General features: G+C 41.3%; 1 protein-coding gene across 1 annotated transcript; it reads left to right on the top strand.

The window, feature by feature from the left end:
- Positions 1–10802: 10802 nt before the first annotated feature.
- On the top strand, positions 10803–26501 carry VASH1 (vasohibin 1; the record flags this gene model as incomplete). The annotated part of the gene is made up of 7 exons (XM_083349326.1): positions 10803–11090; positions 17414–17502; positions 18332–18388; positions 22792–22866; positions 23614–23995; positions 25120–25232; positions 26429–26501. The coding sequence occupies 7 exons, from the start codon at positions 10803–10805 to the stop codon at positions 26499–26501; spliced, it is 1077 nt and encodes a 358-aa protein (XP_083205452.1).
- Between the last annotated feature and the right edge of the window lie 319 nt (positions 26502–26820).

Genomic DNA, 26820 nt, shown 5'->3' with positions numbered 1-26820 from the left:
CACATTTCTACATCATTCAAGAAGGACAATTTTTAAAAAGCTAGGAAGTAAACAAAAATACCAGAACACATCCTCTGCAGCAACCAACATCCAAAAAACAAGAGATTAACACCAAATAATTTAGCAGAAAAAAAACCCTAATCAAGGAAATACCAACATGAAAACCACACACACACCAAAACAGGCATGAAAGCTGTATAGGGAGCAATCCCCAAATTCACTAGGAGTCAGATAATGAAACATCTGGAAGCAAACAACTAGGCTCAACAGTATATAATTCTCTTCCCTACTCCAAATATAATGGACTAAAATTCCCATTCATCCTGAGCCTTCATGATCTACCTATTTTGCCAAGAATAGTAGGACTTGTATTACCGCACCGAACAAAGAGACTTAGGGCTCTTCCCAATAGCTCTGTTAACTTCCAATATTTTTTATTAATCAAACTATAAAATACAAAGAAAAATGAACATAGTGGGAAAATAGGGGAGGAAAAATGGAAGAGAAAAAAAATGTAGGGGAAAAGGGGAAAAAGAAAGAAAAACATTGACTTCCGACTCTTTTTAGCACAGTAGAATAAGACAATAACATAGCCTTTTATTTTTGCATAATAATAATATATACCTGCCATCAAAACCTAATTAATCAGAAAAACCCAGTCAACATTTCATTTTTTTCCACCTCAAGCACAAAGTCCAGAAGTGGTTTCTAAGTGGAATCAAGGGCTCAGGTAAAGTGCTCTCTTCCTATCTGTGAACTAGCAGAAACCCAGGAATGGTTTTGGCTGTCCTCGTTGTTGTTAGTTGCGAAGCCGTGTCCGACCCATCGCGACCCCATGGACAATGTTCCTCCAGGCCTTCCTGTCCTCTACCATCTTCTGGAGTCCATCTAGGCTCATGCCTACTGCTTCAGTGACTCCATCCAGCCACCTCATTCTCTGTCCTCCCCTTCTTCTATTGCCCTCGATCTTTCCCAGAATTAGGCTCTTCTCCAGTGAGTCCTTCCTTCTCATTAGGTGGCCAAAGTATTTGAGTTTCAATTTCAGGATCTGGCCTTCTAAAGAGCAGTCAGAGTTGATTTCCTCTAGGACTGACCGGTTTGATCGCCTTGTAGTCCAAGGGACTCGCAGGAGTCTTCTCCAGCACCAGAGTTCAAAGGCCTCAATTCTTTGGCGCTCAGCCTTTCTTATGGTCCAACTTTCACAGCCATACATTGCAACTGGGAAGACCATAGCCTTGACTATACGCACTTTTGTTGGCAGGGTGATGTCTCTGCTTTTTAGTGTGCTGTCTAGATTTGCCATGGCTTTCCTCCCCAGGAGCAAGCGTCTTTTAATTTCTTGGCTGCAGTCCCCATCTGCAGTGATCTTGGAGCCCAGGAAAATAAAATCTGTCACTACCTCCATTTCTTCCCCATCTATTTGCCAGGAATTGAGAGGCCTGGATGCCATGATCTTGGTTTTCTTAATGTTTAGTTTCAACCCAACTTTTGCACTCTCCTTCTTCACCTGCAACAAGAGGCTCTTTAGTTCTTCTTCACTTTCTGCCATTAGAGTGGTATCATCTGCATATCTTAGGTTGTTGATGTTTCTTCCAGCAATCTTAATTCCAACTTTTGATTCATCTAGCCCTGCCTTTCTCATGATGTGCTCTGCATATAAGTTAAATAGGCAAGGCGACAGTATACAGCCTTGCCGGACTCCTTTCCCAATTTTGAACCAATCAGTGATTCCGTGTCCAGTTCTCACTGTTGCTTCTTGGCCCGCATATAGATTTCTCAAGAGACAAATAAGATGGTCTGGTATGCCCATCTCTTTAAGGACTTGCCAGAGTTTGTTATGATCCACACAATCAAAGGCTTTAGCATAGTCAATGAAGCAGAAGTAGATGTTTTTCTGGAACTATCTAGCTTTCTCCATGATCCAACGTATGTTAGCAATTTGATCTCTAGTTCCTCTGCCTCTTCCAAATCCTGCCTGTACTTCTGGTAGTTCTCGATGCACATACTGCTGGAGTCTAGCTTGTAGGATTTTAAGCATAACTTTAATAGCATGTGAAATGAGTGCAATGGTGCCATAGTTTGAACATTCTGTGGCACTGCCTTTCTTTGGAATTGGAATGTAAACTGATCTTTTCCAATCCTATGGCCAGTGTTGAGTTTTCCAAATTTGCTGACAAATTGAGTGTAACACTTTTACTGCATCATCTTTTAAGATTTTGAATAGCTCAGCTGGAATACTGTCACCTCTACTAGCTTTGTTGTTGCTCAGCTTTCCTAAGGCCCACTTCACTTCTCATTCTAGGATGTTTGGCTCGAGGTCAGTGACCACCTCATCGTGGTTATCAGAGACGTTAAGCTTGTTCTTGTATAGTTCTTCTGTATAATTTTGCCACCTCTTCTTAATCTCTTCTGCCTTTGTTAGGTCCCTGCCATTTTGGTCCTTGATCATGCATTTTTGCATGAAACGTTTGCTTCATCTCTCCAATTTTCTTGAAGAGATCTCTAGTCCTCCCTATCCTATTGTTTTCTTACTTTTCTTTGCACTGTTCATTGAAGAAGGCATTCTTATCTCTTCTAGCTATTCTCTGGAATTCTGCATTCAATTGGGCGTATCTTTCTTTTTCTCCCTTGCCTTTCGCTTTCCTCCTTTCCTCAGCTATTTGCAAAGCTTCCTCAGACAGCCATTTTGCTTTCTTGCATTTCTTTTTCTTTGGGATGGTTTTAGTTGCTACTTCTTGCAAACTACATGAAGGCAATGTCGTGGAGACAGGGCAGTGAGCAGGCCATGTTTGTAACAGGCTTAGAAGCAAAGGGGAGACGTTCGGGCATCAGATTTGTTATCCCTTATTCCATTTCTGAAAAGTCATCAAATGATGATTTGTTGACTCTGAGTACAAGAATTGCCACTTTAGTCTCTTCCTCAAGTTTTCTGAGGCTTGACAAAAAAAATCCATTGATTAAATTAACAGAGAACTATTTCTTTTCTGAGATTCTTGTGGCTTGTGCATAAGCAATAACAAGAAGAAAAGTATGTGAGTAGCAGCTGACTGCTTAGGCAAAACCATGACGGATCTTTTGGATATTAGGTCAGAAATATTTTTCTCAGTTTCATGCTATGAATGGTTCTCATTACTGTAACATATCCAGGGATCAAATAGTAGATAATTGGCACCACTGCAAGGAGATCCTTTTTGCTCTTCCAGAAAAATCCTAAACACTTTAATTTTAAAACCTAACTTGCAACATGGAATCCAAGGTATAAATCTGTTACATCATCTCATTTTTATTTATTTGCTTTTAAAATTTATTAGTGACCCATCTTATCACATGGTAACTCTGGTCAGCTTAACAATATTAAAAGGTAGAACTATATAAAACCCAATAATATAAATACAATACTATAAAAATCAACCTAGCTAAAAAGATGGAGAGGGAGGGAGTATGATGAGAAGGGGAGGGGTGAAATCTGTTGTTAATCTATCAACCACCCCCAATGTGAAATCACTCTGTTGGGACCCCAAGCCAACTGGCAGAGCCTGATCTTTAAGTTCTATATGCAGTGAGAAGTTTCAGGGTACAGTCTTTATCAAGATTTTGTTTCCTTTGGAAGGAATCCACTGACATATTATTGATGTTTTGTAATTACTTTTATTTACTTTTATTTTGTAATTATTTTTATTTATGCACCTTTAGGCACTATAATGTGAACATTTCAATTACTAGCCAACAAATCCATTTTCCCACATCAGATCTTTAAAGACTCTGCCAGATATCAGCAATAGCACTCTACCAATCTTGGTTGATCCAGAACAGGGGTCCCCAACCCCCAGTCCGTGGACCGGCACCGGTCCGCAGGATGCCAGAAATTGGTCCGTGCAAACAAACAAAGCCCCATCAGCAGGATGCAGGCAGCACGCAAAACCACACCCAGTCCACAATAAAACCAGAACTGGTCCCTGGTGCCCAAAAGGTTGGGGACCTCTGATCTATAAAATTAAGCCTTGTCATCCTTGTTTAGTACTCAAATAGAGAACCATTGGAAAGTCTAAAACTACTTTACATTGGGAATGTGAAAAAGCTTCCCAGAAGAAAACAATGCCAAATAACTTTAAGTAAGTAAGAGAATAGATTTATAGAAAAGACCAGATCTCATTGACTGTATTCCCATCTTGCACTCAGCCACTGTGGCTTGATTGTTTGATTTAGTATAATATATGTACTTAAGTTGCCATGGCTTGTTCAAACCACAATTAAAGAAAGAAAAATAGCCCAATACATGAACAGACGACATTTTTACTAGTCTTCTTCAGACTGCAGCCTACTATTGCTTATTTATGGAAAGATTTGCCCTTTTGTTCATCTGAAAAAGAAGTTGCAAGTAGTTTATGAAGGTCAGTAATCAGACAAACCCCCTACCTGGGTGCTGTCAGACGAGATGACATAAAATGAAAACAAGGAAAGAAGAGGGAACTATCTCAGATCCTGTAATTTACTTACAAAGTTCTTTTAAGTATGTTGGGAAAAATCAGCATTTGCAGACAGGAAGAATGGCAATGATACGCTTTATTTTAAATTGAATTGAAGGAAGTGTAACACAAACCTCTCTCTCTTTACCTTGCCACGTTTTATCCATCACAGTATTTTGATATACGTTTTATGTATATCTTGTTTAGGCAGGCGATAGAGACAATGGAACCATAGAAACACAGGAGAAAATTGTAGAAACAATAGCATTTTTCTTATTTATACAATGTAGAGACGCTGCTCATGTCCCAAAGATTTTGACCCGCTTACAATTTCAATAATAATAATAATAATAATAATAATAATAATAATAATAATAATAATAATAATAATAATGAGGAAGTGGAGCGATTTGAACAAAAATGTATAAGCCACAACAAACTGGTGTGCTGACGTTGTGGGAACAGTACCAGACTGGAAGGAGACACCTATGAATCTGTTTTGTCCACTGTGAGATCCTTTTAACATCTGAAAGCTGCCCTCTGTGCTGGGGATGGACACTTACCCCTGTTTGTTTTCTCCTCCAGACTCAAGAATCGGAACATTTACTACATGATTTTTTAAAAAAATCTTTGTTTGATTGTGGTTAAGCAGGGAGAGTTGTGGCATGACTCAGGTGCTCAGGGGAGCTGCCAGAGATTCAGACCTCTCACAGGCTGCTGAATGCTTGAGAGAATATGTACTCAGGGGTGGGGTGGAGAGTCTCAGATATTGCTGTGAGAGACTTGGGTGTTTTGAGAGGTGGGATTGGTGGGTGATTGTGATAGCTGTGAGCGTTCAAGTAAAGGCCAATCTTGGTTGAGCTCCATCTGGGAGATTGCAATTCTTCAGTAGTGGAAAAGATCCAGTAAAGCTGGGGCTGCTTTAAAATAATAGTAGAAAAGCAAGGAGGGAAATTCAAGTGTAGAAGAACAAGAAAGAATAAAATATACAGGTGGTAAGGTCCTTTTCTAAAACTCAAGATGGCCATATATGGAGCAAAAGAAACTGAGACGTTTGTTCTTAAAACTACAAGAGCAAGAACAAAATGTAACACTGAAAAGTTACAGAAGACTTCCACAAAAAGTCTTTATGAAGAAAACTTGTCTCATTCTTCCGCTGAATGGAAAAAGAAAGGCCTGGAATGTTATTTTGTTATGATCATCACTCAGCCTTTTTGGAACATCTCACCATTAATTTTCTCAACTGCCTTGATATTAATAATATTGTTGATGCTGATGGTACAGAATGTGGCAGTACAGGCAGTTATGTGTGCACCTAGAACAGTGCATGTTACACTTCTGCTCTGTGAACTGCGTTGGTTGCCAGTTTGCTCCCAAGTTCAATTCAATGTGCTGGTTTGAACCCTTAATGCCATTCATGGCACAAGACTGGGTTATCTAAAGGATTGCCTCTCCCCAATTAATCAGCCCGCCAGATATGCCTAAAGTGAAAAAGAAACATGCTTAAGATACATGCATGGCTGGAAAAGATGACTAAAATACAGATAGAACCTAAACCAGAACTGTTTTTGTTAGGAATATTAGGAGCTAAGTATGAGAAGGAGAATGAGTATCTAATATTGCATGTATTGACAGTAGCGAGAATAGTATTTGCCCAATACTGGAAAAATGAAAACCTACCAACTGAAGAGATTTTAATTAAGAAAATTTTAGAGTGTGCAGAAATGGATAGATTAACCTTAGAGATTAAAGAGAAAGAGGATTCAATTTATTTTAAAACATGGGATAAATTTTACCAATGGTTAGGAAAACGAACTAGCAAGAAATGAATGTGATATCCTATTTTGAATACCGTTTATGATTACCGTTTAGCATATACATTACAGCTATTTACTATTATATTAATTAGCATTAACTGAACATATGTACCCGGACAACAGTCTGTTTGCTAAAGCTTGAAAATGTTATGGGGGGGCAACACCAGTGTTGTTCCCAACCCCGTCCCTACCCCAATCCCGATCCTAACTCCACCCTGAACTTTAATCCCTACCCTGGTTCTACCCTTTCCACAACCCTATAAAATTTAATAAAAACTTTCATTAAAAAATCAGCCCGCCAGAGAAGGCATTCTGCAGGTACCATCAGCTACGGTTGAACATTTAGTGAGACCCAGGCAATATGCCATCTGTGTTGTGGCACCCCCTTATGGAACATTTTTTAATGAGAAATTATGGTAGATTAGCTTCATTCTTTTTGACATTCTGAAGTCCCTCAAGATCTGGTTATATCACCAGGCCTAAAACTTCCAGGGCATTGGCGACATGCTTATATGGATCCATTGCTGAGATGGCTATTCTTATTCTCTGTTTGCCTAGGGTTTGTATATTTATTTGTATAATAAGTCATCTTATAACATTGATTTTTATTTTTTTTAATACTGATTGTTTTATATGTGTGGTGCTTTATTGCAATGTTGTGCACTGCCCAGAGTTGCTTTTTGTGAAATGGGTGGCCATATAAAATATGATAAATAAATACACTACACTATTATTTTAATAGTGACACACTAATTATATCATCCAATCCTCCTTGATTGGGGATGATGTCTTGCCAAGCCTGGCTTGATAAGACTTTTGTGATCTCTATTATCTCTATTAAAGATTATAATTTACAATTATTAATTGTGCAGAATTTTGTATGTGTCATTAGGAAATGAAGTAATCAAAGCCATCATGATTTCTAGAAATGAGATTAACATTCCTGATCTTCAGCTCAGAGTGTAGCTTTCAAGAATGTTTCACTTTCAGAACTCTAATATAAATGAAAAGCATTTGTAACTTAAAACTTACTGCAAAATGAGTCTGTTGACTGATATAAGCATCAACCTCCTGCCTATCCTTTTAGATAATAATAGTTAAGAAAATGATCAGACCATTGATAGAATATTTTTTCTTTCTCTTTACTATTATCTATTATTCTATTTAAATAACAGAATGTTCTAATATAATCTATTTAAAAAGAATGTCAATAATTTTGAACATAAACAAACATCAATGTATGGAAACAACACAAAATATTAAAATTTATAAAAAGATAAAATGAAAAATGAAAACCAATAGAGCAAGCAAGAGAATTTATCAGTGCAAAATGAAGGCTCTAGAAATAAATTCTTAAAAAGGCCAAGGAGTGACCTGATTGAGCCCTTGTTTCTGAGTGCTTTATTTCCCATAGCTTCTCCCTTCATAAAAGGAAAATGTTAAAAGTGTTTTGGAAAGTTATTTCGGAGGACTTGTGACCCCTTATTATTGTTGTTAAACAGAATATGTGTGACGACTAGAAAGATGACCATTCTCATGGCTTGAATAAGCCCAAATCCAAATGGTAGGCTTGCAACTGCCCAGTGCAATAGCAAGAAATGGCAGGAGAGTCCAGCATGATTACTGAAGCTCATGTTGCTCATACACATTTCTAATAGGGTAACGGGGTGATTTATTATAAAGATTGGAGTGCATCTTTTGGCAACTGATTAAATTAAACCCAGTAGTAAGCAATTTTGAAATCTAATAATGCTTTTGAAAAGGTGATAAACATATAAGAGACGATACTCTGATCTGATCTATTTAATGCTGCCTGGCAGTGTCTGGCAGTGAATGTACTTGTGGAGAAGTATGGCAGAGTACACTAAAATATGCTGATTAATGGCTTGTGATAGCCTAGTGAGTTCAAAAGTAGGAATAAGGAAAAACAGTGGTTAAATGACATGTGAGGAGGCATCTATAAGGAGGCAATCAACAGAAAGAATTATTGAACGTCAGGTAATAGGAGACCACCAAACCTAGATTGCATCTTTTTGACTTTCTAAACATAAGAGATGAAAGTTTGTTTAAAAACAAAAAAAAACCAAGGGAAAAGACAGAAAAAGTAGTTAGGTCATACACACAAACAAAAATAAAGGATTTCATTTTGCAATTAAAAGCCAGGAACTTAAAACTGGAAATGATTCCCTTTGCACTTATTGTAAACATACCCAGACTTATGAGTAAACTTATTTAAAGCTACAAGGCTTAGTTTTAATCAATACTAAGATAACTGCTTTGGTTTCAATGAGTCTTTCCTAATAAGACTGACCAAATCCAATAAACTATTCTCCAAAGCACCTGAAAGCAGGACAAGAAGCAATGGATGGAAACTAGTCAAGGAGAGAAGCAACCTAGAACTAAGGAGAAACTTCCTGACAGTTAGAACAATTAACCAGTGGAACAACCTGCCTCTAGAAGTGGCGAATGCTCCAACACTGGAAGTTTTTAAGAAAAGACTGGATAGCCATTTGTCTGAAATGGTATAGGGTTTCCTGCCTGAGCAGGGGGTTGGACTAGATGACCTCCAAGGTCCCTTCCAACTTTATTATTATTATTATTATTATTATTATTATTATTATTATTATTATTATTATTATTATTAATATTATTAAACAAACTATGCAGAATTGGCCCCAAGGTCCTTTCCAATTCTGTTATAGTAGATATATTTAGGATAAAGTCAGATTAATTGCATTTGGAAATGGCTGTTTTGTTAGATATGGAGAAAGCCTTTGATATGCTATGGTTAAAATAGGATATAAATGTGGTGTTGTATTACATTCCAATAATTTGGGATCAAAGAAAAATGGACCTATGGGCTACATACAGTTGTTTATTCCATCAAAATGACACTAGTACACTTAACTGAAGAACTAGGCTGGACAACATAAGTTGACTTTCTACAAAGAAATTAGGCCTTTGACAGCGGGTAGTCTAATATTGCTCCATGATGGAGTCAAATTATAGTTTGTTCTGTAAGACCCAAGTTTTTGTTTTATAATAATTTATTTCAATGTGCATGTTTGAATGTGATTCTTCAGTCTTCGTTTCCCCCCCATATGTATCTTTTCTATAGTGTTTTTTTTAGTACGTTGTGGTTTTCCCTTTTTATTCACAAGTTTTAACTGGCTTTCAGAGTGGTATTTTTTTAGAGCCTAAATCCCAAAAGTGTTTCTTATAGTCCCTAGCTCACAATTCGCCCCAAACCCACCAATTAAGGACGCGTGGGAGGATACGTGACCTGCAAAGGGGGCTATTGGAAACCAGCGCGGCTCAGCCTCTTCTTCCCAAACCGGCCAGGTCGTTCCTGGTCCCAATCAAACTACCAGCCCAGCAGCCCGCTCCGTCTGTCTCTGTCCCTTTAACTACTATCCCCTGCTGATAGGATGACACGCATGCGCAGGGACCGTTCGATTCCCGTCGCTGGCGGGGAGGGAGGGAGGGAGGGGGGAGGGCAGGGGAGACCCAGCCAGGCTACCCTTTGCGCTTAAAGCCCCCGCAACGCCAAGCCCGCTTTCTTGCGCTCAGGCCCGAGGCGCCGCCTGGAGAATTTCAAGGCAGCGAGCCTGGCGCCGCCTGCAGCGGCTTTCCCGGTGGCTGGCATCCGCCGCTGCCCGGCAGCCCTTTCCCTTCGCAGAAGCGGCGAGGGGAGCGGCAGCTTCTACTCCCCGCGGGCCAAGCCGACCTTTGTCCCTCCGGCTGGCCGGCGCAGCTCTTGGGCTTGCCTGGGAAAAGGGAGCCACGCGGGGTTCCCCGTGTTTCTAGAGCGACGGCGGCAGCGGCGGCGGCATCATCCCTGGCTTCCGTCGCCCTCCCTTCCCCGGCGGCGGCAGCGCATTGTGACCCGTGCTGAGTTCACCTGCCTTGCAACCGGCGGGCTTTGGCTGCATGAAAAGACTCCCCGCTCCCCGCCCAGAAACGCCAGGAAAGCCGCCTCCTTCACGCCCGCGCCCCCCTCCCCGCCCGCCTGCGTGGAGCCTGCTGCTTCATCTTTTGTCTGCCTCTCTTTTCTCCGGTGGGTGGGTGGGTGGGAGGTCGCCTTTCTCCGGCTCTTCTAGCATCTCCCTCTTGCTCTTGGGATGCTTTCCCGGATCTGGTGGCCACCAGCCGATGATGTCCAGCTAGGTGAGTGAGGTTTGTGTTCCCAGATCTTCATGTCCCTCCTTTCCTTTCTCCGGATGATGGAACCTGGTGTTCTTTTATCTCTAGGGCCCTGAGAGATAGCAAGGGGGTCTTTTTCTGAGCAGAAATTCCGAAGTTCCCAAAGCAAACAGCCTCTTTCCTTCCTGGCTGGAGAGTTACAAAACCTCATCATTCCTCTTGCACTTTTTTTTTCTTCCCCTCTATGAATGAGCCCCACCCTTTTATCTGTCTGTCTTAAAGGGCCTCCACTGTCTAACTGCTATGTCTTCAGCAGCAGCTCTCCTGTCTCGAATCTGAAGAGGCCCAAAGGTTTTGTGGTCTGAAGAACAGCTTGATGGATGCTGGGATGTCAGGTTGCAAAGTGGATGGCGGCGGTGGTGGTGGTGGTGTTGCTGTTCTGCGGAGGTCCCAGGCCAGGGAAGGGGTGGCCCAGCGAGAAGAAGAGCAAGAAGAGGATGGAGATGAAGATCTCCGAGATGGAGGAGTCCCTTTCTTTGTGAACCGTGGAGGGCTTCCCATCAATGAGGCCACCTGGGAAAGAATGTGGAAACATGTGGCCAAGATCCATCCTGAGGGAGATTTAGTAGCTCTGAGGATCCGGGGAGCCACTGATCTACCCAAGGTGAGAGGTCTCAGAAAAAGAATGTTGGAGGAAACTGCTTCCTTGACATCAGTCAACAAAGGGAAATAGGAAAAATAATAATAATTGGAAACCAATACCAGGGCTTTTCTAATTTGAGTCTGACAATGAATTGATGGATATCACAGATTAAGGTTGCAAGTGGGAGGGATCCATCTATATCTCCACATAAACATAATCTAATTTATCTGTTTAACTCATAAAGGTGCCACGAAGCATAAATATGGAAGTGTTCACCATTACCTTTTTCCATGATGATTTTGAGTAGCCTATTGCCATGTGATTTTCTGCTGGTTTTCTATCTAAATACATACTGTATTATGACATATCCACAAGAGTTCTATGAAACAGCATAACTAGCTTTAAGAATCTGAGGATAAGAAAGAAACAGCTTTTGAGGAAAGCAGCTTAGAAAAAAAGTACTTTTAACATTGGATTGAACGTGATATTTTTGACTACAGATCTATGTTGTATGGTATATTAATGTTATTCTTTGTCACATTAAACCTACAGTGTTTGGGAGATACTTACATATTATGAGGTCATGCCAGATATGTTTTGAGTCAATAATATGTGAACATTGCTATTCTTTAGACAGTTTCCTATTCTTTTGGAAAGTGTTACTTTTGTCTTTCCAGCCTGGAAAACATGATCTAAATTTGCCATACAGAGCCACACTTGCTATATAGAGCACACAAAAGGGAGGACTTTATTTCCGGACGTTGACTGTATAATTTGAACTGACTGACTTTATCTGAATTCTAAATAAGACTTAGTTTCTTATTTAGCTCATGTAAATAAAAACTTGTATAACTGTGTTGTGGGGATTGTTCCAACTGCCAAAGTTAAGAGGAACAAGTGCATAGGAAAGGTTAAGAACATTTGGGTTATTTCCATCAAATATAGTGTAATCTTTTCAGCTTTGCCTTTTGACTATGCTTCTTGATGGTTCTGGGAGTCCCAGACTCTACTTATCTATGTTAAGATCAGGTTATCAAGAGGAGAAGACTGTTGTAGTATGTGATTCAAACTTTATTTTCATGAAAGTATACGATGAGCAATAAAGCCAGATGACTAGGTTAAACGGGTAAAGGCAAGTAGTATCTTAGAAAAGGCAAATGAAAAGAGGTATTGCTAAAACTGGAAATAGAGTGCAATTCACTTGATATAGACCAGGGATCTTCAAACTTGGCCCTTTTATGACTTGTGGACTTCAACTCCCAGAATTCCTCAGCCAGTGTGCCTGGCTGAGGAATTCTGGGAGTTGAAGTCCACAAGTTATAAAAGGGCCAAGTTTGAAGACCCCTGATTTAGAGTGTGTCAGCTCTTATTAATTGGCTTACACTGGACAAAATGTAGTCTATTTGCTGCGAAGAGCACTATAGCAAAGGCCTGTTGATTGGTGGCTTTCAGCAAGGAAAAAGCAGTTTTGGGACTTTTAGCAAAGAACTTTTTGAAAATGCATTGATATGATAACCTGCTTAGTCTTGACAATGATAGCAGAAACTGAGAACAGGCTGTTCAAATAATGAAAATCTATCTGCCTTTTGGTTTTCTTTCGTGCAACTACATTTTTGTTATGCTTTTTTAAACAGAATGGAAGAAATCTGTTCAGCTAATAGAGACTTCACTTACAAGACATTGGACTATGAATTACTTTGGATTTGAAGAGGAAAAGGTGATGGTTCAGAATGTGTGCAAGCACACATAGGACACTTGCCCATGTGCACACCAGACCACCTATTCCCTTTTGAATCCAGATAATTGTGCATCCCTACAAGTTATATATTCATTCAAATAACTGTTATTAAATATGTGCTTAGCCTAGGGGCCGCTCTACTGGCTCAGCACTCTTGTGTCCTCAAAAGACTGAACATGAGGATTGTGGTGCCATTGCTAAGTTGGCCAGCTCAACAAGCTTCACTAAGTTGCTGGGACAACATATAAATTTTACATCGTTGTTATCATCATCATTTGGCTCCATGAGGTGAATTACCATTGGGCAAATGCAAAAGACTTGTGGCAAACCTGTGTAATTAACTTTAGAAGGTTTCCCGTATCCACTGAAGTCATGGTTTCTAGAGTATCATGAGCCAGAGCCAGTCTCTGCCTATAGTAATTGATTGGTAGCAATTTTCCTGTCAGGCAGCAGCGCCCAAATGAGCTGCTTGCTGCGGGAAGGGTGAACCTGCTCCACAAGGCTCCCCCCACCTGCCCAGTACTGTCCTGTGTTATCATTTGTTCATCTTGGATAGATGGGGAAGTCTTCAGAAAGATTGCAGTGAATACAAAAAGAGTCATTTGTACTAACAGGAGAGTGTGTTGGGATGGACAGGGCTGCATTTCAGAGTCATTGCAGTACTGAAATACATTCTGTATCTTCTGCTGCTTAAGACCATATTGCAGCTCCTGAATTTGGTTTATTTTATTCCTGTGCATTATTGCCAAGCTTTGTCTTTCCTTGACGTCTTGAAATGTAATACTATCTGTGCTGTCTGGATGCTTAGAACACAAGACCTTCACATTTCCAAAGCCTAGGAAGGAGGCTTTGTTCTGCAGACATTTGCATCTGGATAAATTCCAGCCTAAAATTCTGAGTCAGATCTGGGTGTCTGGCAGGCATAGTGACTCAATGACAGGAATTCACGTATAGATTTCTTACTGGTTTTGTCAGCTTTACAAGAGATAAGTGGGAGAGTTTGAATATTCACAGTATACTCACTATACTGCCTTTAGGAAAGTCTTTGCACTACAGCAGTGCTTGCAGCTTGATTAATTATGTGACATCAGGTTGGTGTCATCTGTGACAACTGCATGGACAGATCTTTGCAGAATAATCTGCCCCAATCTGTCTCTTTAGGTGTCTCAATAGTATCTCTATAATTGCTGTCACTGAATCCATCCATCTCTGACCTTCATGATTAGAACTCAGAAGTTATTTGCATCTTTAGCCGTCAAGAGTATTGACGTAGGTATAGTGTAAGTTATTGACATTTCTTTACCCGATTTAAAAACCACTTTCATCTTCCAATTCAGCTTCTCTCAATATATATTTTGCACATAGGATAAATAAATAATGGGAGAGTATACAGCCTTATTTCACTCTTTTGCTGACCTAGAGCCAGTCTTTTTCACTATGTTCTGTCCAGACCAGAGGTCTTCAAACTTGGCCCTTTTATGACTTGTGGACTTCAACTCCCAGAATTCCTCAGCCAAGGATATTCCAGTAGCCTTCCACTTGGTAATGATTAGAGCACTGATTATTACCTAAGTTCATTCTCTGGAATTAAAAGTTCTTATAAACAGAGAATATCTTCTGTGGTATCTTGGATACTGTACAGAATTTCAGTGTACTCCTTCCATCTTTGCTGCAAAAATATTCTAAATTGTAATTATTCCCAGTGAAGATTTGTCTTCATTGGATATTTCCCAGCATTAAATGTTATAAATTGTGATGTTGTCTATGGTAGTTGCTTTCTGATATGGCCATGCAGAAAATGGAAATAGTATTTGCTTTATAACTATGCTTCCAAGTGTCACATAGCTAAGAACAGGTATTATTTTAAAAATGGTGACTGGTATTTTGTCTGGAAAATATGCCTTGCTGATTCCCCCCATCAAAAAAGAAAAAAGAATAGTGGAAAAATAGAAATCATTTCAGGAAAACTACAACAGGTGGCAGAAAGCAACATCACCAGCTTGGCTTTTTATGAAAAACAGTTTAATAATTTTGGTCACATTTCTATTCATTACATGATCTCAGCTTTCCAAATATGCTGGTTCTGCCCTATTATCCCAGTCACACATTCCTTGCTCCCACACTTTCCAGATTGTATGCCAAGATTGCTACAGCTGTGAAGTTAGTAACACAATGTTAAGTGAAACTGGTTTCCCATTGACTTTGCTCGTCAGAAGGTCACAAAAAGGGATCACATGATGCCAGAACACTGCAACTGTCATAAATATGACTCAGTTGCCAAGCATCTGAATTTTATCCCATGACTAAGGGGATGCTGTAATGGTCGTAAGTCATGACTGAACTGTTGTAAGTTGAGGACTATCTGTAAATGTTTTCTCTAATGTCAGCAAGAGAATAGCATGGATGCAATCCCTAGGAGTTAGGCTTTTCTCAAGAACATCTTTATATATTTAAACATGAGCAGGACACACAGACACACACCTTGCCTTGTGAGGAAGACTAATACAATAGAATTACATCTTCCTAAATGGGCTTTATGTAGACTTAATGTCATTCAAGTATAATACCTGAAAAGATTAGTGTAACTACTTTATCCTGTGCAAGTTTGCATTTCTTTCTTTAAATATCAACTGGTGAGGCTTGGAATCTACAAATGTATAGACTAAGATATGGTAAGGCAATCTGTCGATAGCATCTCATAATTTTGAACGTTCCTTTCAAGACATTGTGGAAAGGGCAGCTGGAGTTCAGCAGTTGGTGGAATGCAAAACATCTTTAATGTGTTGTTAACGTTGCTGTTTAACAATATATTCTAATAGTTCACACTCTTTTAAAAAGAAAATAATAGCTCCCCTTTAAAAAGCTTCCATTTAACAATTACTGTTTGCATGCTTAATAATATTTTGATAGAAGAAATTGTAGCAGGGAAATGTCACAAGAAAGTGTTATTGTAGCATCTCAATTAGCTTGGAGTTAAGAGGAAGAAGTTAAATTGTCTTTCATTCTGCCCTCTCTGTCTCTTAAGGGACAGAACTGGAATCCTTGATACGATGCAAATCTTAACTTAGTCTGGGTTCAAGGGCCAGGTGGTCTATATGCAGTGTAATTAATTCCTCATCATTCTTAGTTGCTTAAATGAGAAGCTAATTATAGCCATAGGACCTGCACATTTTAAGTGGTTTCCATTGTATTATGTAGAACTCCATATGTCCTATATGCTAAAGAAGATGGAGAGAAGCAGTGACAATTTCTCTTCCATTTAAAAAAGCAGCCGTAGAAATAATGGTTAATAAGGGCAACCGAGATGCGCTTCTCTAAATACCTTCTGCAAAGAAGATTGTAACTTTGCTAACTGGGAGTTATGGCCAGTTGTACCTTTTGGCAGAGTTAAGTGGCAGCCAGTTTGGGGTGATATAAAAGAGACAGCAGCTTACCACCAATTGACTGTCATACATTTTTCCTGCTTGGAAGATGGAGGTGCTCAAGGGGTTTTCTGCTTCAAATGCTGAAATAACTTGGTTATGGGATATTGGAAGAGGACAACTTAAGAAATCAAATATCTGGAACTGGCCCTGCTGGGAAAGACTCCTCATTATTTCTTATTAGAACTAAAGAGTGTTTTCCCATTCATCAGTAATTGCTTAATGTACTTTGTTCTGAAGAATAAACACATATCTCATGTTCAGATATTTCAAAACTTTCCACCTTGTTTTTTGACCCTATACATATTACATTAAATGTTTGTCAAAAAAGATGAACCATGCCAAACTCTTGCCCTTCTGTTTGTATATTGTTAAAATATCACAGTTATTCTTAGCTTGATTAGTCCTGATGAGTTTACAACTCCCACAATTCCAAAGCGTCTTAGAATTAATGAAGTTGTAATGTAGCACTTCTAGAATGCATTGTTCTGGCTTAGGGCATGGAGTATATGGAAGAAAAGTTTTTATCATCATTAGACTTTTTTCTTTACTAACTTATTATTAGATATTATTAGTAGGTTATTATCATTAACCTACCACAAGGAATCCTTGTGGCAGCAAATGGCTTATGACATTACTTCCCCTTCAGTCATTAAGCAAAATGCTGTGGTCACTAAGTGAAAAATATCACATGACCACAGCTTATGTTTTACTTCTGCATTCTCTATTACCTCTGCTTGTCACAAGCTGTTTGTGAAGCTTGCAAATAGTGATCACGAGACTGAGGGATGCAGCAGTGGCCATAAATGTGTGCCAGTTGTGAAGCACAGGAATGGTGATCCCAAGACCCTGGGACATTGCAATGATCATAAATGCGTGGATTTGTCACAAAGTTAATTTTTTTTACACAATTTCAGACAGTTGCTGCATGAGGCAATTGGTATAGGGAGGACTACCTATAATAAGCTGAGGCAGGCACTCTTGTGGCAATCTTAATATTAATGAATGATATCTACCAGTAGCTCCAGTAGCTCCAATTATGATGAAAGATGGTGGGAGTTGCAGTTGATTTGCCTCCGGAGTGCTACAGGTTTCCTTCCTTTCAACTACTAGAATATAAATGGAATTTCATCTTTGACTTGGTGATCTTGAATCTCATTTTCTCCCTCCCTTCTTATCTTTAGATCCCCATGCCAAGTGTGCCTACTCTACAGTCAACCACTCTCATCCCTGAGCGCCTGGAAATTATACAGCGCTATATCAGGGAACTTCAGTATCCTTTCTGCTGCATCTGAATCTCCAAGGAATGAAAAGAAGCAAAGCAACTTCCTTACTTAACCCCAGAAGGAAATAATTTGTTAATATTCCAGCTCTACTGGGAAAAGAACTCTCGCCTCTTCTCTTCTCTTCTCTTCTCTTCTCTTCTCTTCTCTTCTCTTCTCTTCTCTTCTCTTCTCTTCTCTTTTCTTTTTTGTCTTTTGTCTTTTCTCTTCTCTTCACTTCTCTTCTCTTCTCTTCTCCTTTCTCTTCTCTTCTGTTCTGTTCTGTTCTCTTCTCTTCTCTTTTCTTTTTTGTCTTTTGTCTTCTCTTCTCTCTCTCTCTCTCTCTCTCTCTCTCTCTCTCTCTCTCTCTCTTTCTCATTCAGGAGGCTGGTGTTTGTTAGAGCCAGTGGCTTTACTGCCTTATTCATTTCCTTTAGCTTATTCCCTTGGCATTCGGTCATCATTGTTGTAAGCAGGCCAGAGTTAACTTGTTTCAGAGTTTGGTTTCCTGCATCAGAAATACAGCATTCAAAAATCATTTCCCTTGATGCCTTTCCAAATGCACGGAGGAAAACCTGGGACTGTAGAAAAAATGGGGAGTGCTTTGAGAGTGCACTGCTGCAACTAGACTCACTGGCACCGATAGCAGTATTTTGTGGGGGTCATTATTGGTGAAAGAACAGCTAAACTTTTCTGCTGCGTGCACTGTAGTCCCTGAAAACCACACACACGCACACACACACACACCTATCAATATTTTTAATAATTATTATGCTTTCTTTTTTCCCTGTCCTCCTGCAGCTCTTCTAAACCAAGCATCCCTTAACTTCTTATTCCCAGATACAATCACACTGGGACACAGTTTTTTGAAATCAAGAAAAGCAGGCCTTTGACTGGGTAAGTATCATCTTTCTTGAGAATGGTTCTTTTTCTTACCCTAACCCTATTACAAGAGCGCAATTTTTTTCTAGTTCCACGAATCAGCCAGAGCAAAAATGTTATATAATCTGGTAAAGAAGCAATTTATGCTTGATTCCCAGACCTGCTCTCTCCTTCAGTACATTTCAGTATTTCTAAACTCTTGCAACATAGCCATAATTGGTGTCTAGCTGATGTTATAAATATGGGTGGAGGCAGTGGTCGGATTCAGCCGGTTTGCACCGGTTTGGCTTTGGCAGAACCAATACCTAATGTAACATCAGTTCAGTGAACCGGTTGTTAAAGTGGTACTTGAAAAAAGCAGAGTCTGTGTACACATCTGCCTCATGCTTGCTCCGAGTCCACCATCCTCTCCACAGTGCACTGTAGCTGATCTGAGGTGGCCGGCCAGGCACAGAAGCGCCACCAAAAACAGCAGAGTCTTTGTGTACGCCTGCTACATGCTCACCTGTCATGCTGTGAAGATCGTTGCACCAATCGCGCTGGTTCCACCACTCACAGCAGGCCATGAGGCTCATTGTACTGATCGCATGCTGAGCCTCATGGCCTCCTGCAGCAAGCAGCGATGCATTCCTTGACCTAGAGGGCTTGGAGCCAGGGCGCTTCTGCTAGTCAGCAAGAAGCCGAGCTGCAAGCGCCACAGCAGCAGCCTAGCCAAGATTGGCGCCGCCAAAGACGGCCTGGTGCCTAGCAGGAATCTGCACTGCCCACCTCCCCTCATGCCTCTGCCTGTGTGCTCAGCCTGTTACCCCTCAATTTTAACTGGGTGATCAATTTAGCGAAAGCGGGGGGGAGGTGTGCTACAGATTCCCATGCATGAGAAGTTGGCAAAGGTCCAGTGGCAAAGAAGGACCGCCGAAAAGAGCGGAATCTGTGTGCGTGCCTGCTCCGCACTTACCCATCACACCACAAGGATCATTGTGTCGATTGCGCCAGTTCCACCCCTCACAGCAGGAGGCCGCAAGGCTCATACCAATTGCGCACTGAGCACCATGGCCTCCTGCAGCAAGCAGTGGTGCCGGTGCAATGAGCTTTGAGGCCTCCTGCAGCAAACGGCGGCACTGGCACAATCAGCACCCAACAGGAGGCGTCTCTATCCACGCCACAGCCATGCGGCAGCCAGAATCCAGGACCTATGGAAACCCAGTAGGAGCCCGGTAGCAGCTTGCCAGTGCATTCCTTGACCCAGAAGGAGGTAGCCAGCGGCAGCCTCAGCGACAAAAAGGACTGTTGAAAAGAGTGGACTCTGCTCTCCGTGGCACGCTACAGCTGATCCGAGGCGTGGAGGGCATGGCTGATGGGTGAGCTTGTAGCAGGCGCACACACAGACTCCGCTGTTTTCTGCAGCCCTTCTTGCTGCCGCTTGCTTCCTCCTTCACCAACTTCTCGTGCATGAGGAGTCTGTGTGTGCGTCTGCTGCAAGCTCACCTGTCAGCCATGCTCTCCATGCCTCGAATCAGCCGTGGAGAGCATGGCTGATTCAGGCAAGGCAGGCGCACATACAGACTTTGCTGTTTTCAGTGGCCCTTCTTGCTGCTGGGGCTGCCGCTTGCCTTCTCCTTTGCCAACTTCTCATGCATGGGGAATCTGCACCGCCCATCTTCCCCCCTGCCCGGGGGCCTTCGCTAAATCGATCATCCGGCTAGAAATGAGGTTTAGCAGGCCGAGCGCGCAGGCAGAGGCATGGGGGGAGGTGGGCGGTGCAGATTCCCCGTGCATGACACCGGGTTTTGTTTTTCCCGCTGCCATATATTCGCTGCCATGCTGTTTTAAGTTTCTTTAAAGTTAACTTGATGCAGAACAGGAAGGATCTGCGTTCTGCATTAAGTAATCTTTAAAGAAACTTAAATAGTATGGTAGCAAAAATCCGGCAGCGGGGAAAAAGACCCGGTGTTTTGAGATGACAAACTGGCATTCATTCACATGCCTCCAATCCTCTTGCTTGCTGCAAAGCCAAATTGGTGTCCTCGGGTCACTCCTTCCAGACCATTTCAAAGCTGGTCTAAAAGCGAAGGGAATGTTCCCATCCCACCCAGTCGCTGTGGAGCTTCATTTCCAAAGACCCTCTGCACAGGCTCTGGACCAGTGGTGGGATTCAAATATGTAAAAAAACAACAGTTCTCTGTGTGGATGCCACTTCCAGAAGTCCATTCTGGGCCTGGGCAACAGAAAATTAGCTACCGGTTCTGCCGAACTGGTGCGAACTGGCTGAATCCCACCACTGCTCTGGACAAACTGAGATCTGGGACTGAAAAAGCAGCAATTGATAGTGAAGGGTTGTTCAAAGGAGGAGGAAGAAGGAGAAAGTAGAAGAAGTCACTACCGAACAGGCGAGGCGTGACAGGTGTCGGGGCATGGTAGGCCTGGCTGTGGGGGCCCTTTGGCAGGGTAATTAGGGAGCATGGGGGGCAGCTGCCCCACTCCCCCACCTGCCCCCCCTCTCCAGAGAACCGTTCGTTAAATTATTTGAATCTCACCACTGGGTGGAGGTGCTTATTATTCCTGATTGCAATGGCATTCATGTAGTTTACCTCCACTGCATGCCACACTTGGGCCTCCTAACCTGAGACATTTAATGATAGAGATTAAACATACAGTGATATATGATTATACTCAAATTATTCTAAATATATACCAAAGCTTTAATCTGCTTTGGAAGACAATTTTTTACTGAATGTTGAGTTCAGGATTGGTAATAAAAGATAAGTATGAAGTGAAGGCGAACTATCCATCATGACTTCTTTTCTGTTCTTGAATGACTAAGCAGTTATTTTCCATCATATGGTCTGACCCATGATCAATGATCAATGATTTGGATGAGGGGATAGATGGGGAACTCATCAAATTTGCAGATGACACCAAGCTGGCAGGAATAGCCAACACTCCAGAAGACAGGCTGAAGATACAGAAGGATCTCGACAAACTTGAACATTGGGTACTATCTAACAAAATAAAATTAAGGCATGAAAGTAAGGCAAGAATGGATAGGTACAGTGTAGGTGGTACCTCAGTCAATAGTAGTAGTGTGTTTTCCCCAAAATAAGACCAGATCTTTTTTCCCCCCTCCAAAAGAGGCACCTGGTCTTATTTTCGGGGGATCTCTTACTCACCTCCGGCACCCACAGCCCCATCCAGCAGGGGCCGAAGGAGCAGTTTCATTCTGCAGCTGCATTCCAGCCTGCATTTTGCAGTCAGGCCTTTCTGGAAGGCCTCCGCAGCCGAGTACAGAGCTGTGGATTCAAGAAGGCCTCTGCAGCCAAGTACCCAGCTATGGATTCAAGGGGTCTTGCAGAACCGAGCTATGGATTGAATCCATAGCTTGGTTCTCGGCTGCAGAGGCCTTCTGGAAAGGCCTGTGACTGAGAAATGCAGGCCAGGCTGCAGAAAATGCTGCAGAAGAAGTGGGCCGGCAAGCAGAGGCCTGGCTGCAACGTAAGTGGGTGCAGGGCACGTGGGGCAGATCTACACCCCTGCCCTAGCTTGATTTTTAAGTGTGTGCCTCGCCCCCAAACTAGAGCTTATTTTTGGGTTAAGACTTATATTAGGCCCACACCCAAAAATCAAGCTAGGGCTTATTTTCGGGGTAGGCCTTACTTTCAGGGAAACACGGTAATTGTGAGAGGGATCTTGGAGTCCTAGTGGACAATCACTTAAATATGAGCCAGCAGTGTGCTGCAGCTGCCAAAAAAGCCAACACAGTGCTAGGCTGCATTAACAGAGGGATAGAATCAAGATCATGTGAAGTGTTAATACCATTTTATAATGCCTTGGTCAGGCCACATACTGCATCCAGTTTTGGTCACCATGATGTAAAAAAGATGTTGAGACTCTAGAAAAGAGTAGAGAAAAGCAACAGGGGAATGGAGGCCAAAACATATAAAGACTGGTTGCTGGAATGGGATATGTCTAGTTTAATGAAGAGATGGACTAGGGGTGACATGATAGCAGTGTTCCAGTATCTCAGGGGTTATCACAAAGAAGAGGGAGTCAAGCTATTCTCCAAAGCACCTGGGATCAGGACAAGAAGCAATGGATGGAAATTAATCAAAGAGAGAAGCAACCTAGAACTAAGAAGAAATTTCCTGACAGAACAATTAATCAGTGGAACAACTTGCCTCCAGAAGTTGCAAATGCTCCAACACTGGAAGTTTTTAAGATGAAATTGGACAACATTTGTCTGAAATGGTATAGGGTTTCCTGCCTAAGCAGGTGGTTGGAATAGAAGATCTCCAATGTCCCTTCCAACTCTGTTATTCTATATTCTATATTTTCTTTCTTCAGGCTGATCTCCACCTATATATTATCTGAAAAAATATTTAAAATATTATTATTATTGCTTGTTCCTTTGTCTTGTCTCATAGGCTGATGGATCTGGCCAAAGAAATGACAAAGGAAGCCCTGCCAATCAAGTGTTTGGAAGCTGTGATCCTAGGAATGTATCCTTTTATTTTAGAAGACTAAATGGATGTATACAGTTTCCAGAAATAACACATCATTCCTACTGTCCTTATGCTCTGATTTATAATATGCATACTCTCTGTTTAATTTTCTTCTTGCTTTAGACAAGAAGCATTTGTGAACACAAGGGATGCCCTCATTTTCTAATTAGGAATATTTTTACTTGACTGGCAGATTCCATTTTTTTGTACTAATAATTTAGGAATTGCATTCTGTTTTGAGAGAATTGTGTCTTGTGTCCCAGTATGTCTTTTAATTACAGTATAGGTTTCCCTTGCTTTTCTTGTAACATTGTGAGTGCAATTGGAATAGGATTTTTATTGCACTGCATGATTGAATTAGTGTTAGGGGGTGCTATGGGACCTGTATTATAAACCTTTGAATTGTCCTTATGATGCTAGATCTGCCCAAACCCATAAACCTGAAGACTAATAAAAGAAATCTGAGGCACCAAAGCCAGATCCAAATGCATGGATAGTTCTGGACACCACTCAGTTGAGACTTATCTATAGATAGAGAAAATAGGTTTGGTATTTTGTCATATGGAAAAAAACCTAATCCTTCAGATGTTTTAGATGGACCTCCTCAGATCTACGATCATGCTAGTTTAACCTGATAAGAGATAAAAATTAAACCTAAAATTGTAAAAAAAATAAAAAATAGAGTGATATCCATTACTTTTCTTTATTATACCACCTATTTCCTGAATATTCCATCATCAATAGTTACCTCACCAACAACATGCCAACACTGGACCGCTTCCCCATCAGTTTCAAAACTTACTTCTCAGGGAACTACTTCCACCATATTGTGCTGGGAGTGAACATTGGGGGCCGCTATGGGGCGCTTGGCATAAGTCGACGTGAGGATCTCATGTACAAAGCTCCCACCTTCCGCACACTGAGCGAGCTTATTTTTGACTATGAAGAGGCATATCGGTGCTGTTGGCATACCCTCAAAAAGGTGAAGCTTGGCCAGTGTGTGTCCCATGATCCACACAGTGTGGAGCAGATTGAATGGAAGCATTCCGTCTTGGATGTGGACAAGCTGAGTCGTGAGGACTTCCGCAAGGAGCTTGAGAGACATTCCCGTGACATGAGGCTAAAGGTGAGGGAAAGGGAGAAAAATGAGAGCTGATTGTTTAATCTACCCTTATAAAGTATTAGGGACACGGTGGCTGAGTGGGTTAGGATGCTGAGCTTGTCGATCAGAAGGTCGGCAGTTTAGCGGGTCGAATCCCAAGTGCCGCGTAACAGAGTGAGCGCCTGTTACTCGTCCCAGCTTCTGCCAATCTAGCAGTTCGAAAGCACGTAAAAATGCAAGTAGAAAAATAGGGACCACTACGGTGGGAAGGTAACAGCGTTCCATGCACCTGTGGCGTCTAGTCATGCCGGCCACATGACCATGGAGACGTCCTCGGACAAGCGCTGGTTCTTTGGCTTTGAAACGGAGATGAGCACCGGCCCCTAGAGTTGGAAACAACTAGCACGCATGTGCGGGGGAGCCTTTACCTTTTATAAAGTATGGGTGAGTGGCCTTAACTGAGTGCTGGGAGTGCACTTAAATGATTTTAGGACCACATTGATTGGGTTGATGATTTAGAACAGGTGGGACAATGTCATATACACATGAGTCTTGGAGGGTGTTATTAGTTTTATAACAGTCAATCCTGTTTTGGACTTATTGTATGCTATCATTTTTGTCTAGTTCCCATCTTGAAATAGAGAGGACCTTTTTCAGAGGATAGAGTAGAGAGGATGGCATTTGGGCCAACACCACCTATAATAAGCTGTTTCATCCATTTTTGGCAATCAGAGTTGACGGCGCTCAATTTTGGTGGGGGATTCATGTGTGGATCAGGTTGCTCACCACTGCCTTAATTAAATATTACTCAGTTGATTTGCTCTTGATTGCATGCTTAAAGGTGAAATCTATTATAGAAAATGTGATATTTTTTTACCATTGGAAAGAAGGAATAATTGTTGTTATATGTTTCTTAAGGCTAAGTCTTTGGATGTGTTGATTTGGCAATTTTCCTCTTTCTATCAGCATGATAATTAGCAGTAACTTGCTCTTTCTGTAGATATATTTAGATGAGCTTTTATATACAAAATTTTGGCGAAGTAGCTTGAACATTCAAAAGACCTAAACAGTGCTAAAAATACGGCAAGCTCCTCCCTAGTTTTGTATCAAGAGAAAAGCCTGAGGATATAAAGTTTCTCTTTCCCTAGATCAGCAAAGCCACTGGGCCACCATCACCCACCAAGGATAGGAAAAAGGATGTACCATCCCCACAACGTACCCAATCCAGTCCACACCGTCGCAATAGCCGGACAGAAAGGCGGTAAGCCTGCTATACTTTGTTTTACCTTCACGTAGCTTTTGGTTTCCTGGTTTTTGCTATAATTTAAGTGGATATAACTTTTTGTCCTATGTGTGTAGAGACGTATTTTACATAATTCTTCTTGTATCGTACTTCGCACGTACTTTTTCTTTCCACTTTTAAGCAACCTGTTTGGTTATTGCTCCCAGTGACGGTCTGAAATTAAATGATTGATTGAATGATCAATCTCACGGATTTTAGAGAATGACCATAAACTGAATTATAACTTCTTTCCAACAGAGCAATATTTTGCATATTTACATGCAATTCTAGGGGACACAATGGCTCAGTGGTTAAAGATGCTGAGCTTGTCAGCTGGAAAGCTGACTGTCTGGGTTCGAGACCTGAGTGCTGCATGATGGGGTGAGCTACCATCACTTGCCTCAGATCCTGCCCACTTAGCGGTTAGAAAGCATGCAAATGCAAGTAGATTAACGGGTACCACTTTGGTGGGAAGGTAACAGCGTTTCATGTGCCTCGGCATATAGTCATGCTGGCCACATGACCATGGAAAATGTTGTCACACAACGCTGGCTTCCTTGGCTAAGAAATGGAGATGAGCATCACACCCTAGAGTCGGAAATAATTGGACAGGTAAACCTTTACATTTACCTTACATGCAATTATGTTCTTTGCTGAGAGCTGCTATTCCCAACAAGGGTGTTTGTTAGAAATCTGAGTTAGAATAGATATGGATATCCTTGGAAAGCATTGCACAAACTCCTCCCTTCAGTGAATACTCATCACAGAAAAATAGCGGATCCCATCTGCAAAAAATGGCCTTCACCCATTGCATTCTTGTATTGTGAGCTCATTGTCATAATGAAACCTCATTAAAGGAAACAGGCACTGCTTCCAGCTTCCCTCTCATGCCCCCCACCATTCAAGCAAGGAAAGGATGACAAACCTCTTCCTGACTTATTGTATGACTCGTAGCAGGAGAGGTGCTTTTGCCATGTCGGGGATTTAAAAACTCTGCTTTAATTATGTCCAGAATGTATCCCTGAAGAATATGTGGGTTGATTACCTAGCTAAGCTCTACACATAACTGTAACAATTTAAATACTAGAATAGTTAAGACTTTTTCTTGTTAGAATGTGCAGACTCTTTTCATTTGCTCATTTCCTTTTTTTTTTCTTCTTCTCTCCATTGTGCAGACCATCTGGAGACAAGAAACCTACAGAACCCAAAGCCATGCCCGATCTCAGTGGTTACCAAATCAGAGTATAAAGTTCTTCTCATTTGTGGACCATTTGGTGGAGAGCATTTGAACCAACACTACCTATAAGATGTGCAGTGTGGGAGGGAATGCAGAGGGTACAAAGTGCAAATTTTCCAAGGTATTTATTTACTTGAGGTGGCATCCTGTGGATTAGAGGATAGCCATTTCTTTGACTTATATCAGGAACTAAATATACGAACTAAACAAAAAAAGAATTAAATAGATCTTCCACCAGTTATTCATTGTCCTACATAGTGGCAAGGGAAGATACATTTTGCAAAGTAAGAGTAAAAGCTCTTTCTGGGCTGTTTTTCAGCCCACACAGAA

The sequence above is a fragment of the Vipera ursinii genome, assembly GCF_947247035.1.
Source record: "Vipera ursinii genome assembly, chromosome: 1".
Lineage (NCBI taxonomy): Eukaryota > Metazoa > Chordata > Lepidosauria > Squamata > Viperidae > Vipera > Vipera ursinii.
Note: the sequence above shows the minus strand (reverse complement) of the source record. Positions and strands in the feature narration are given on the sequence as shown.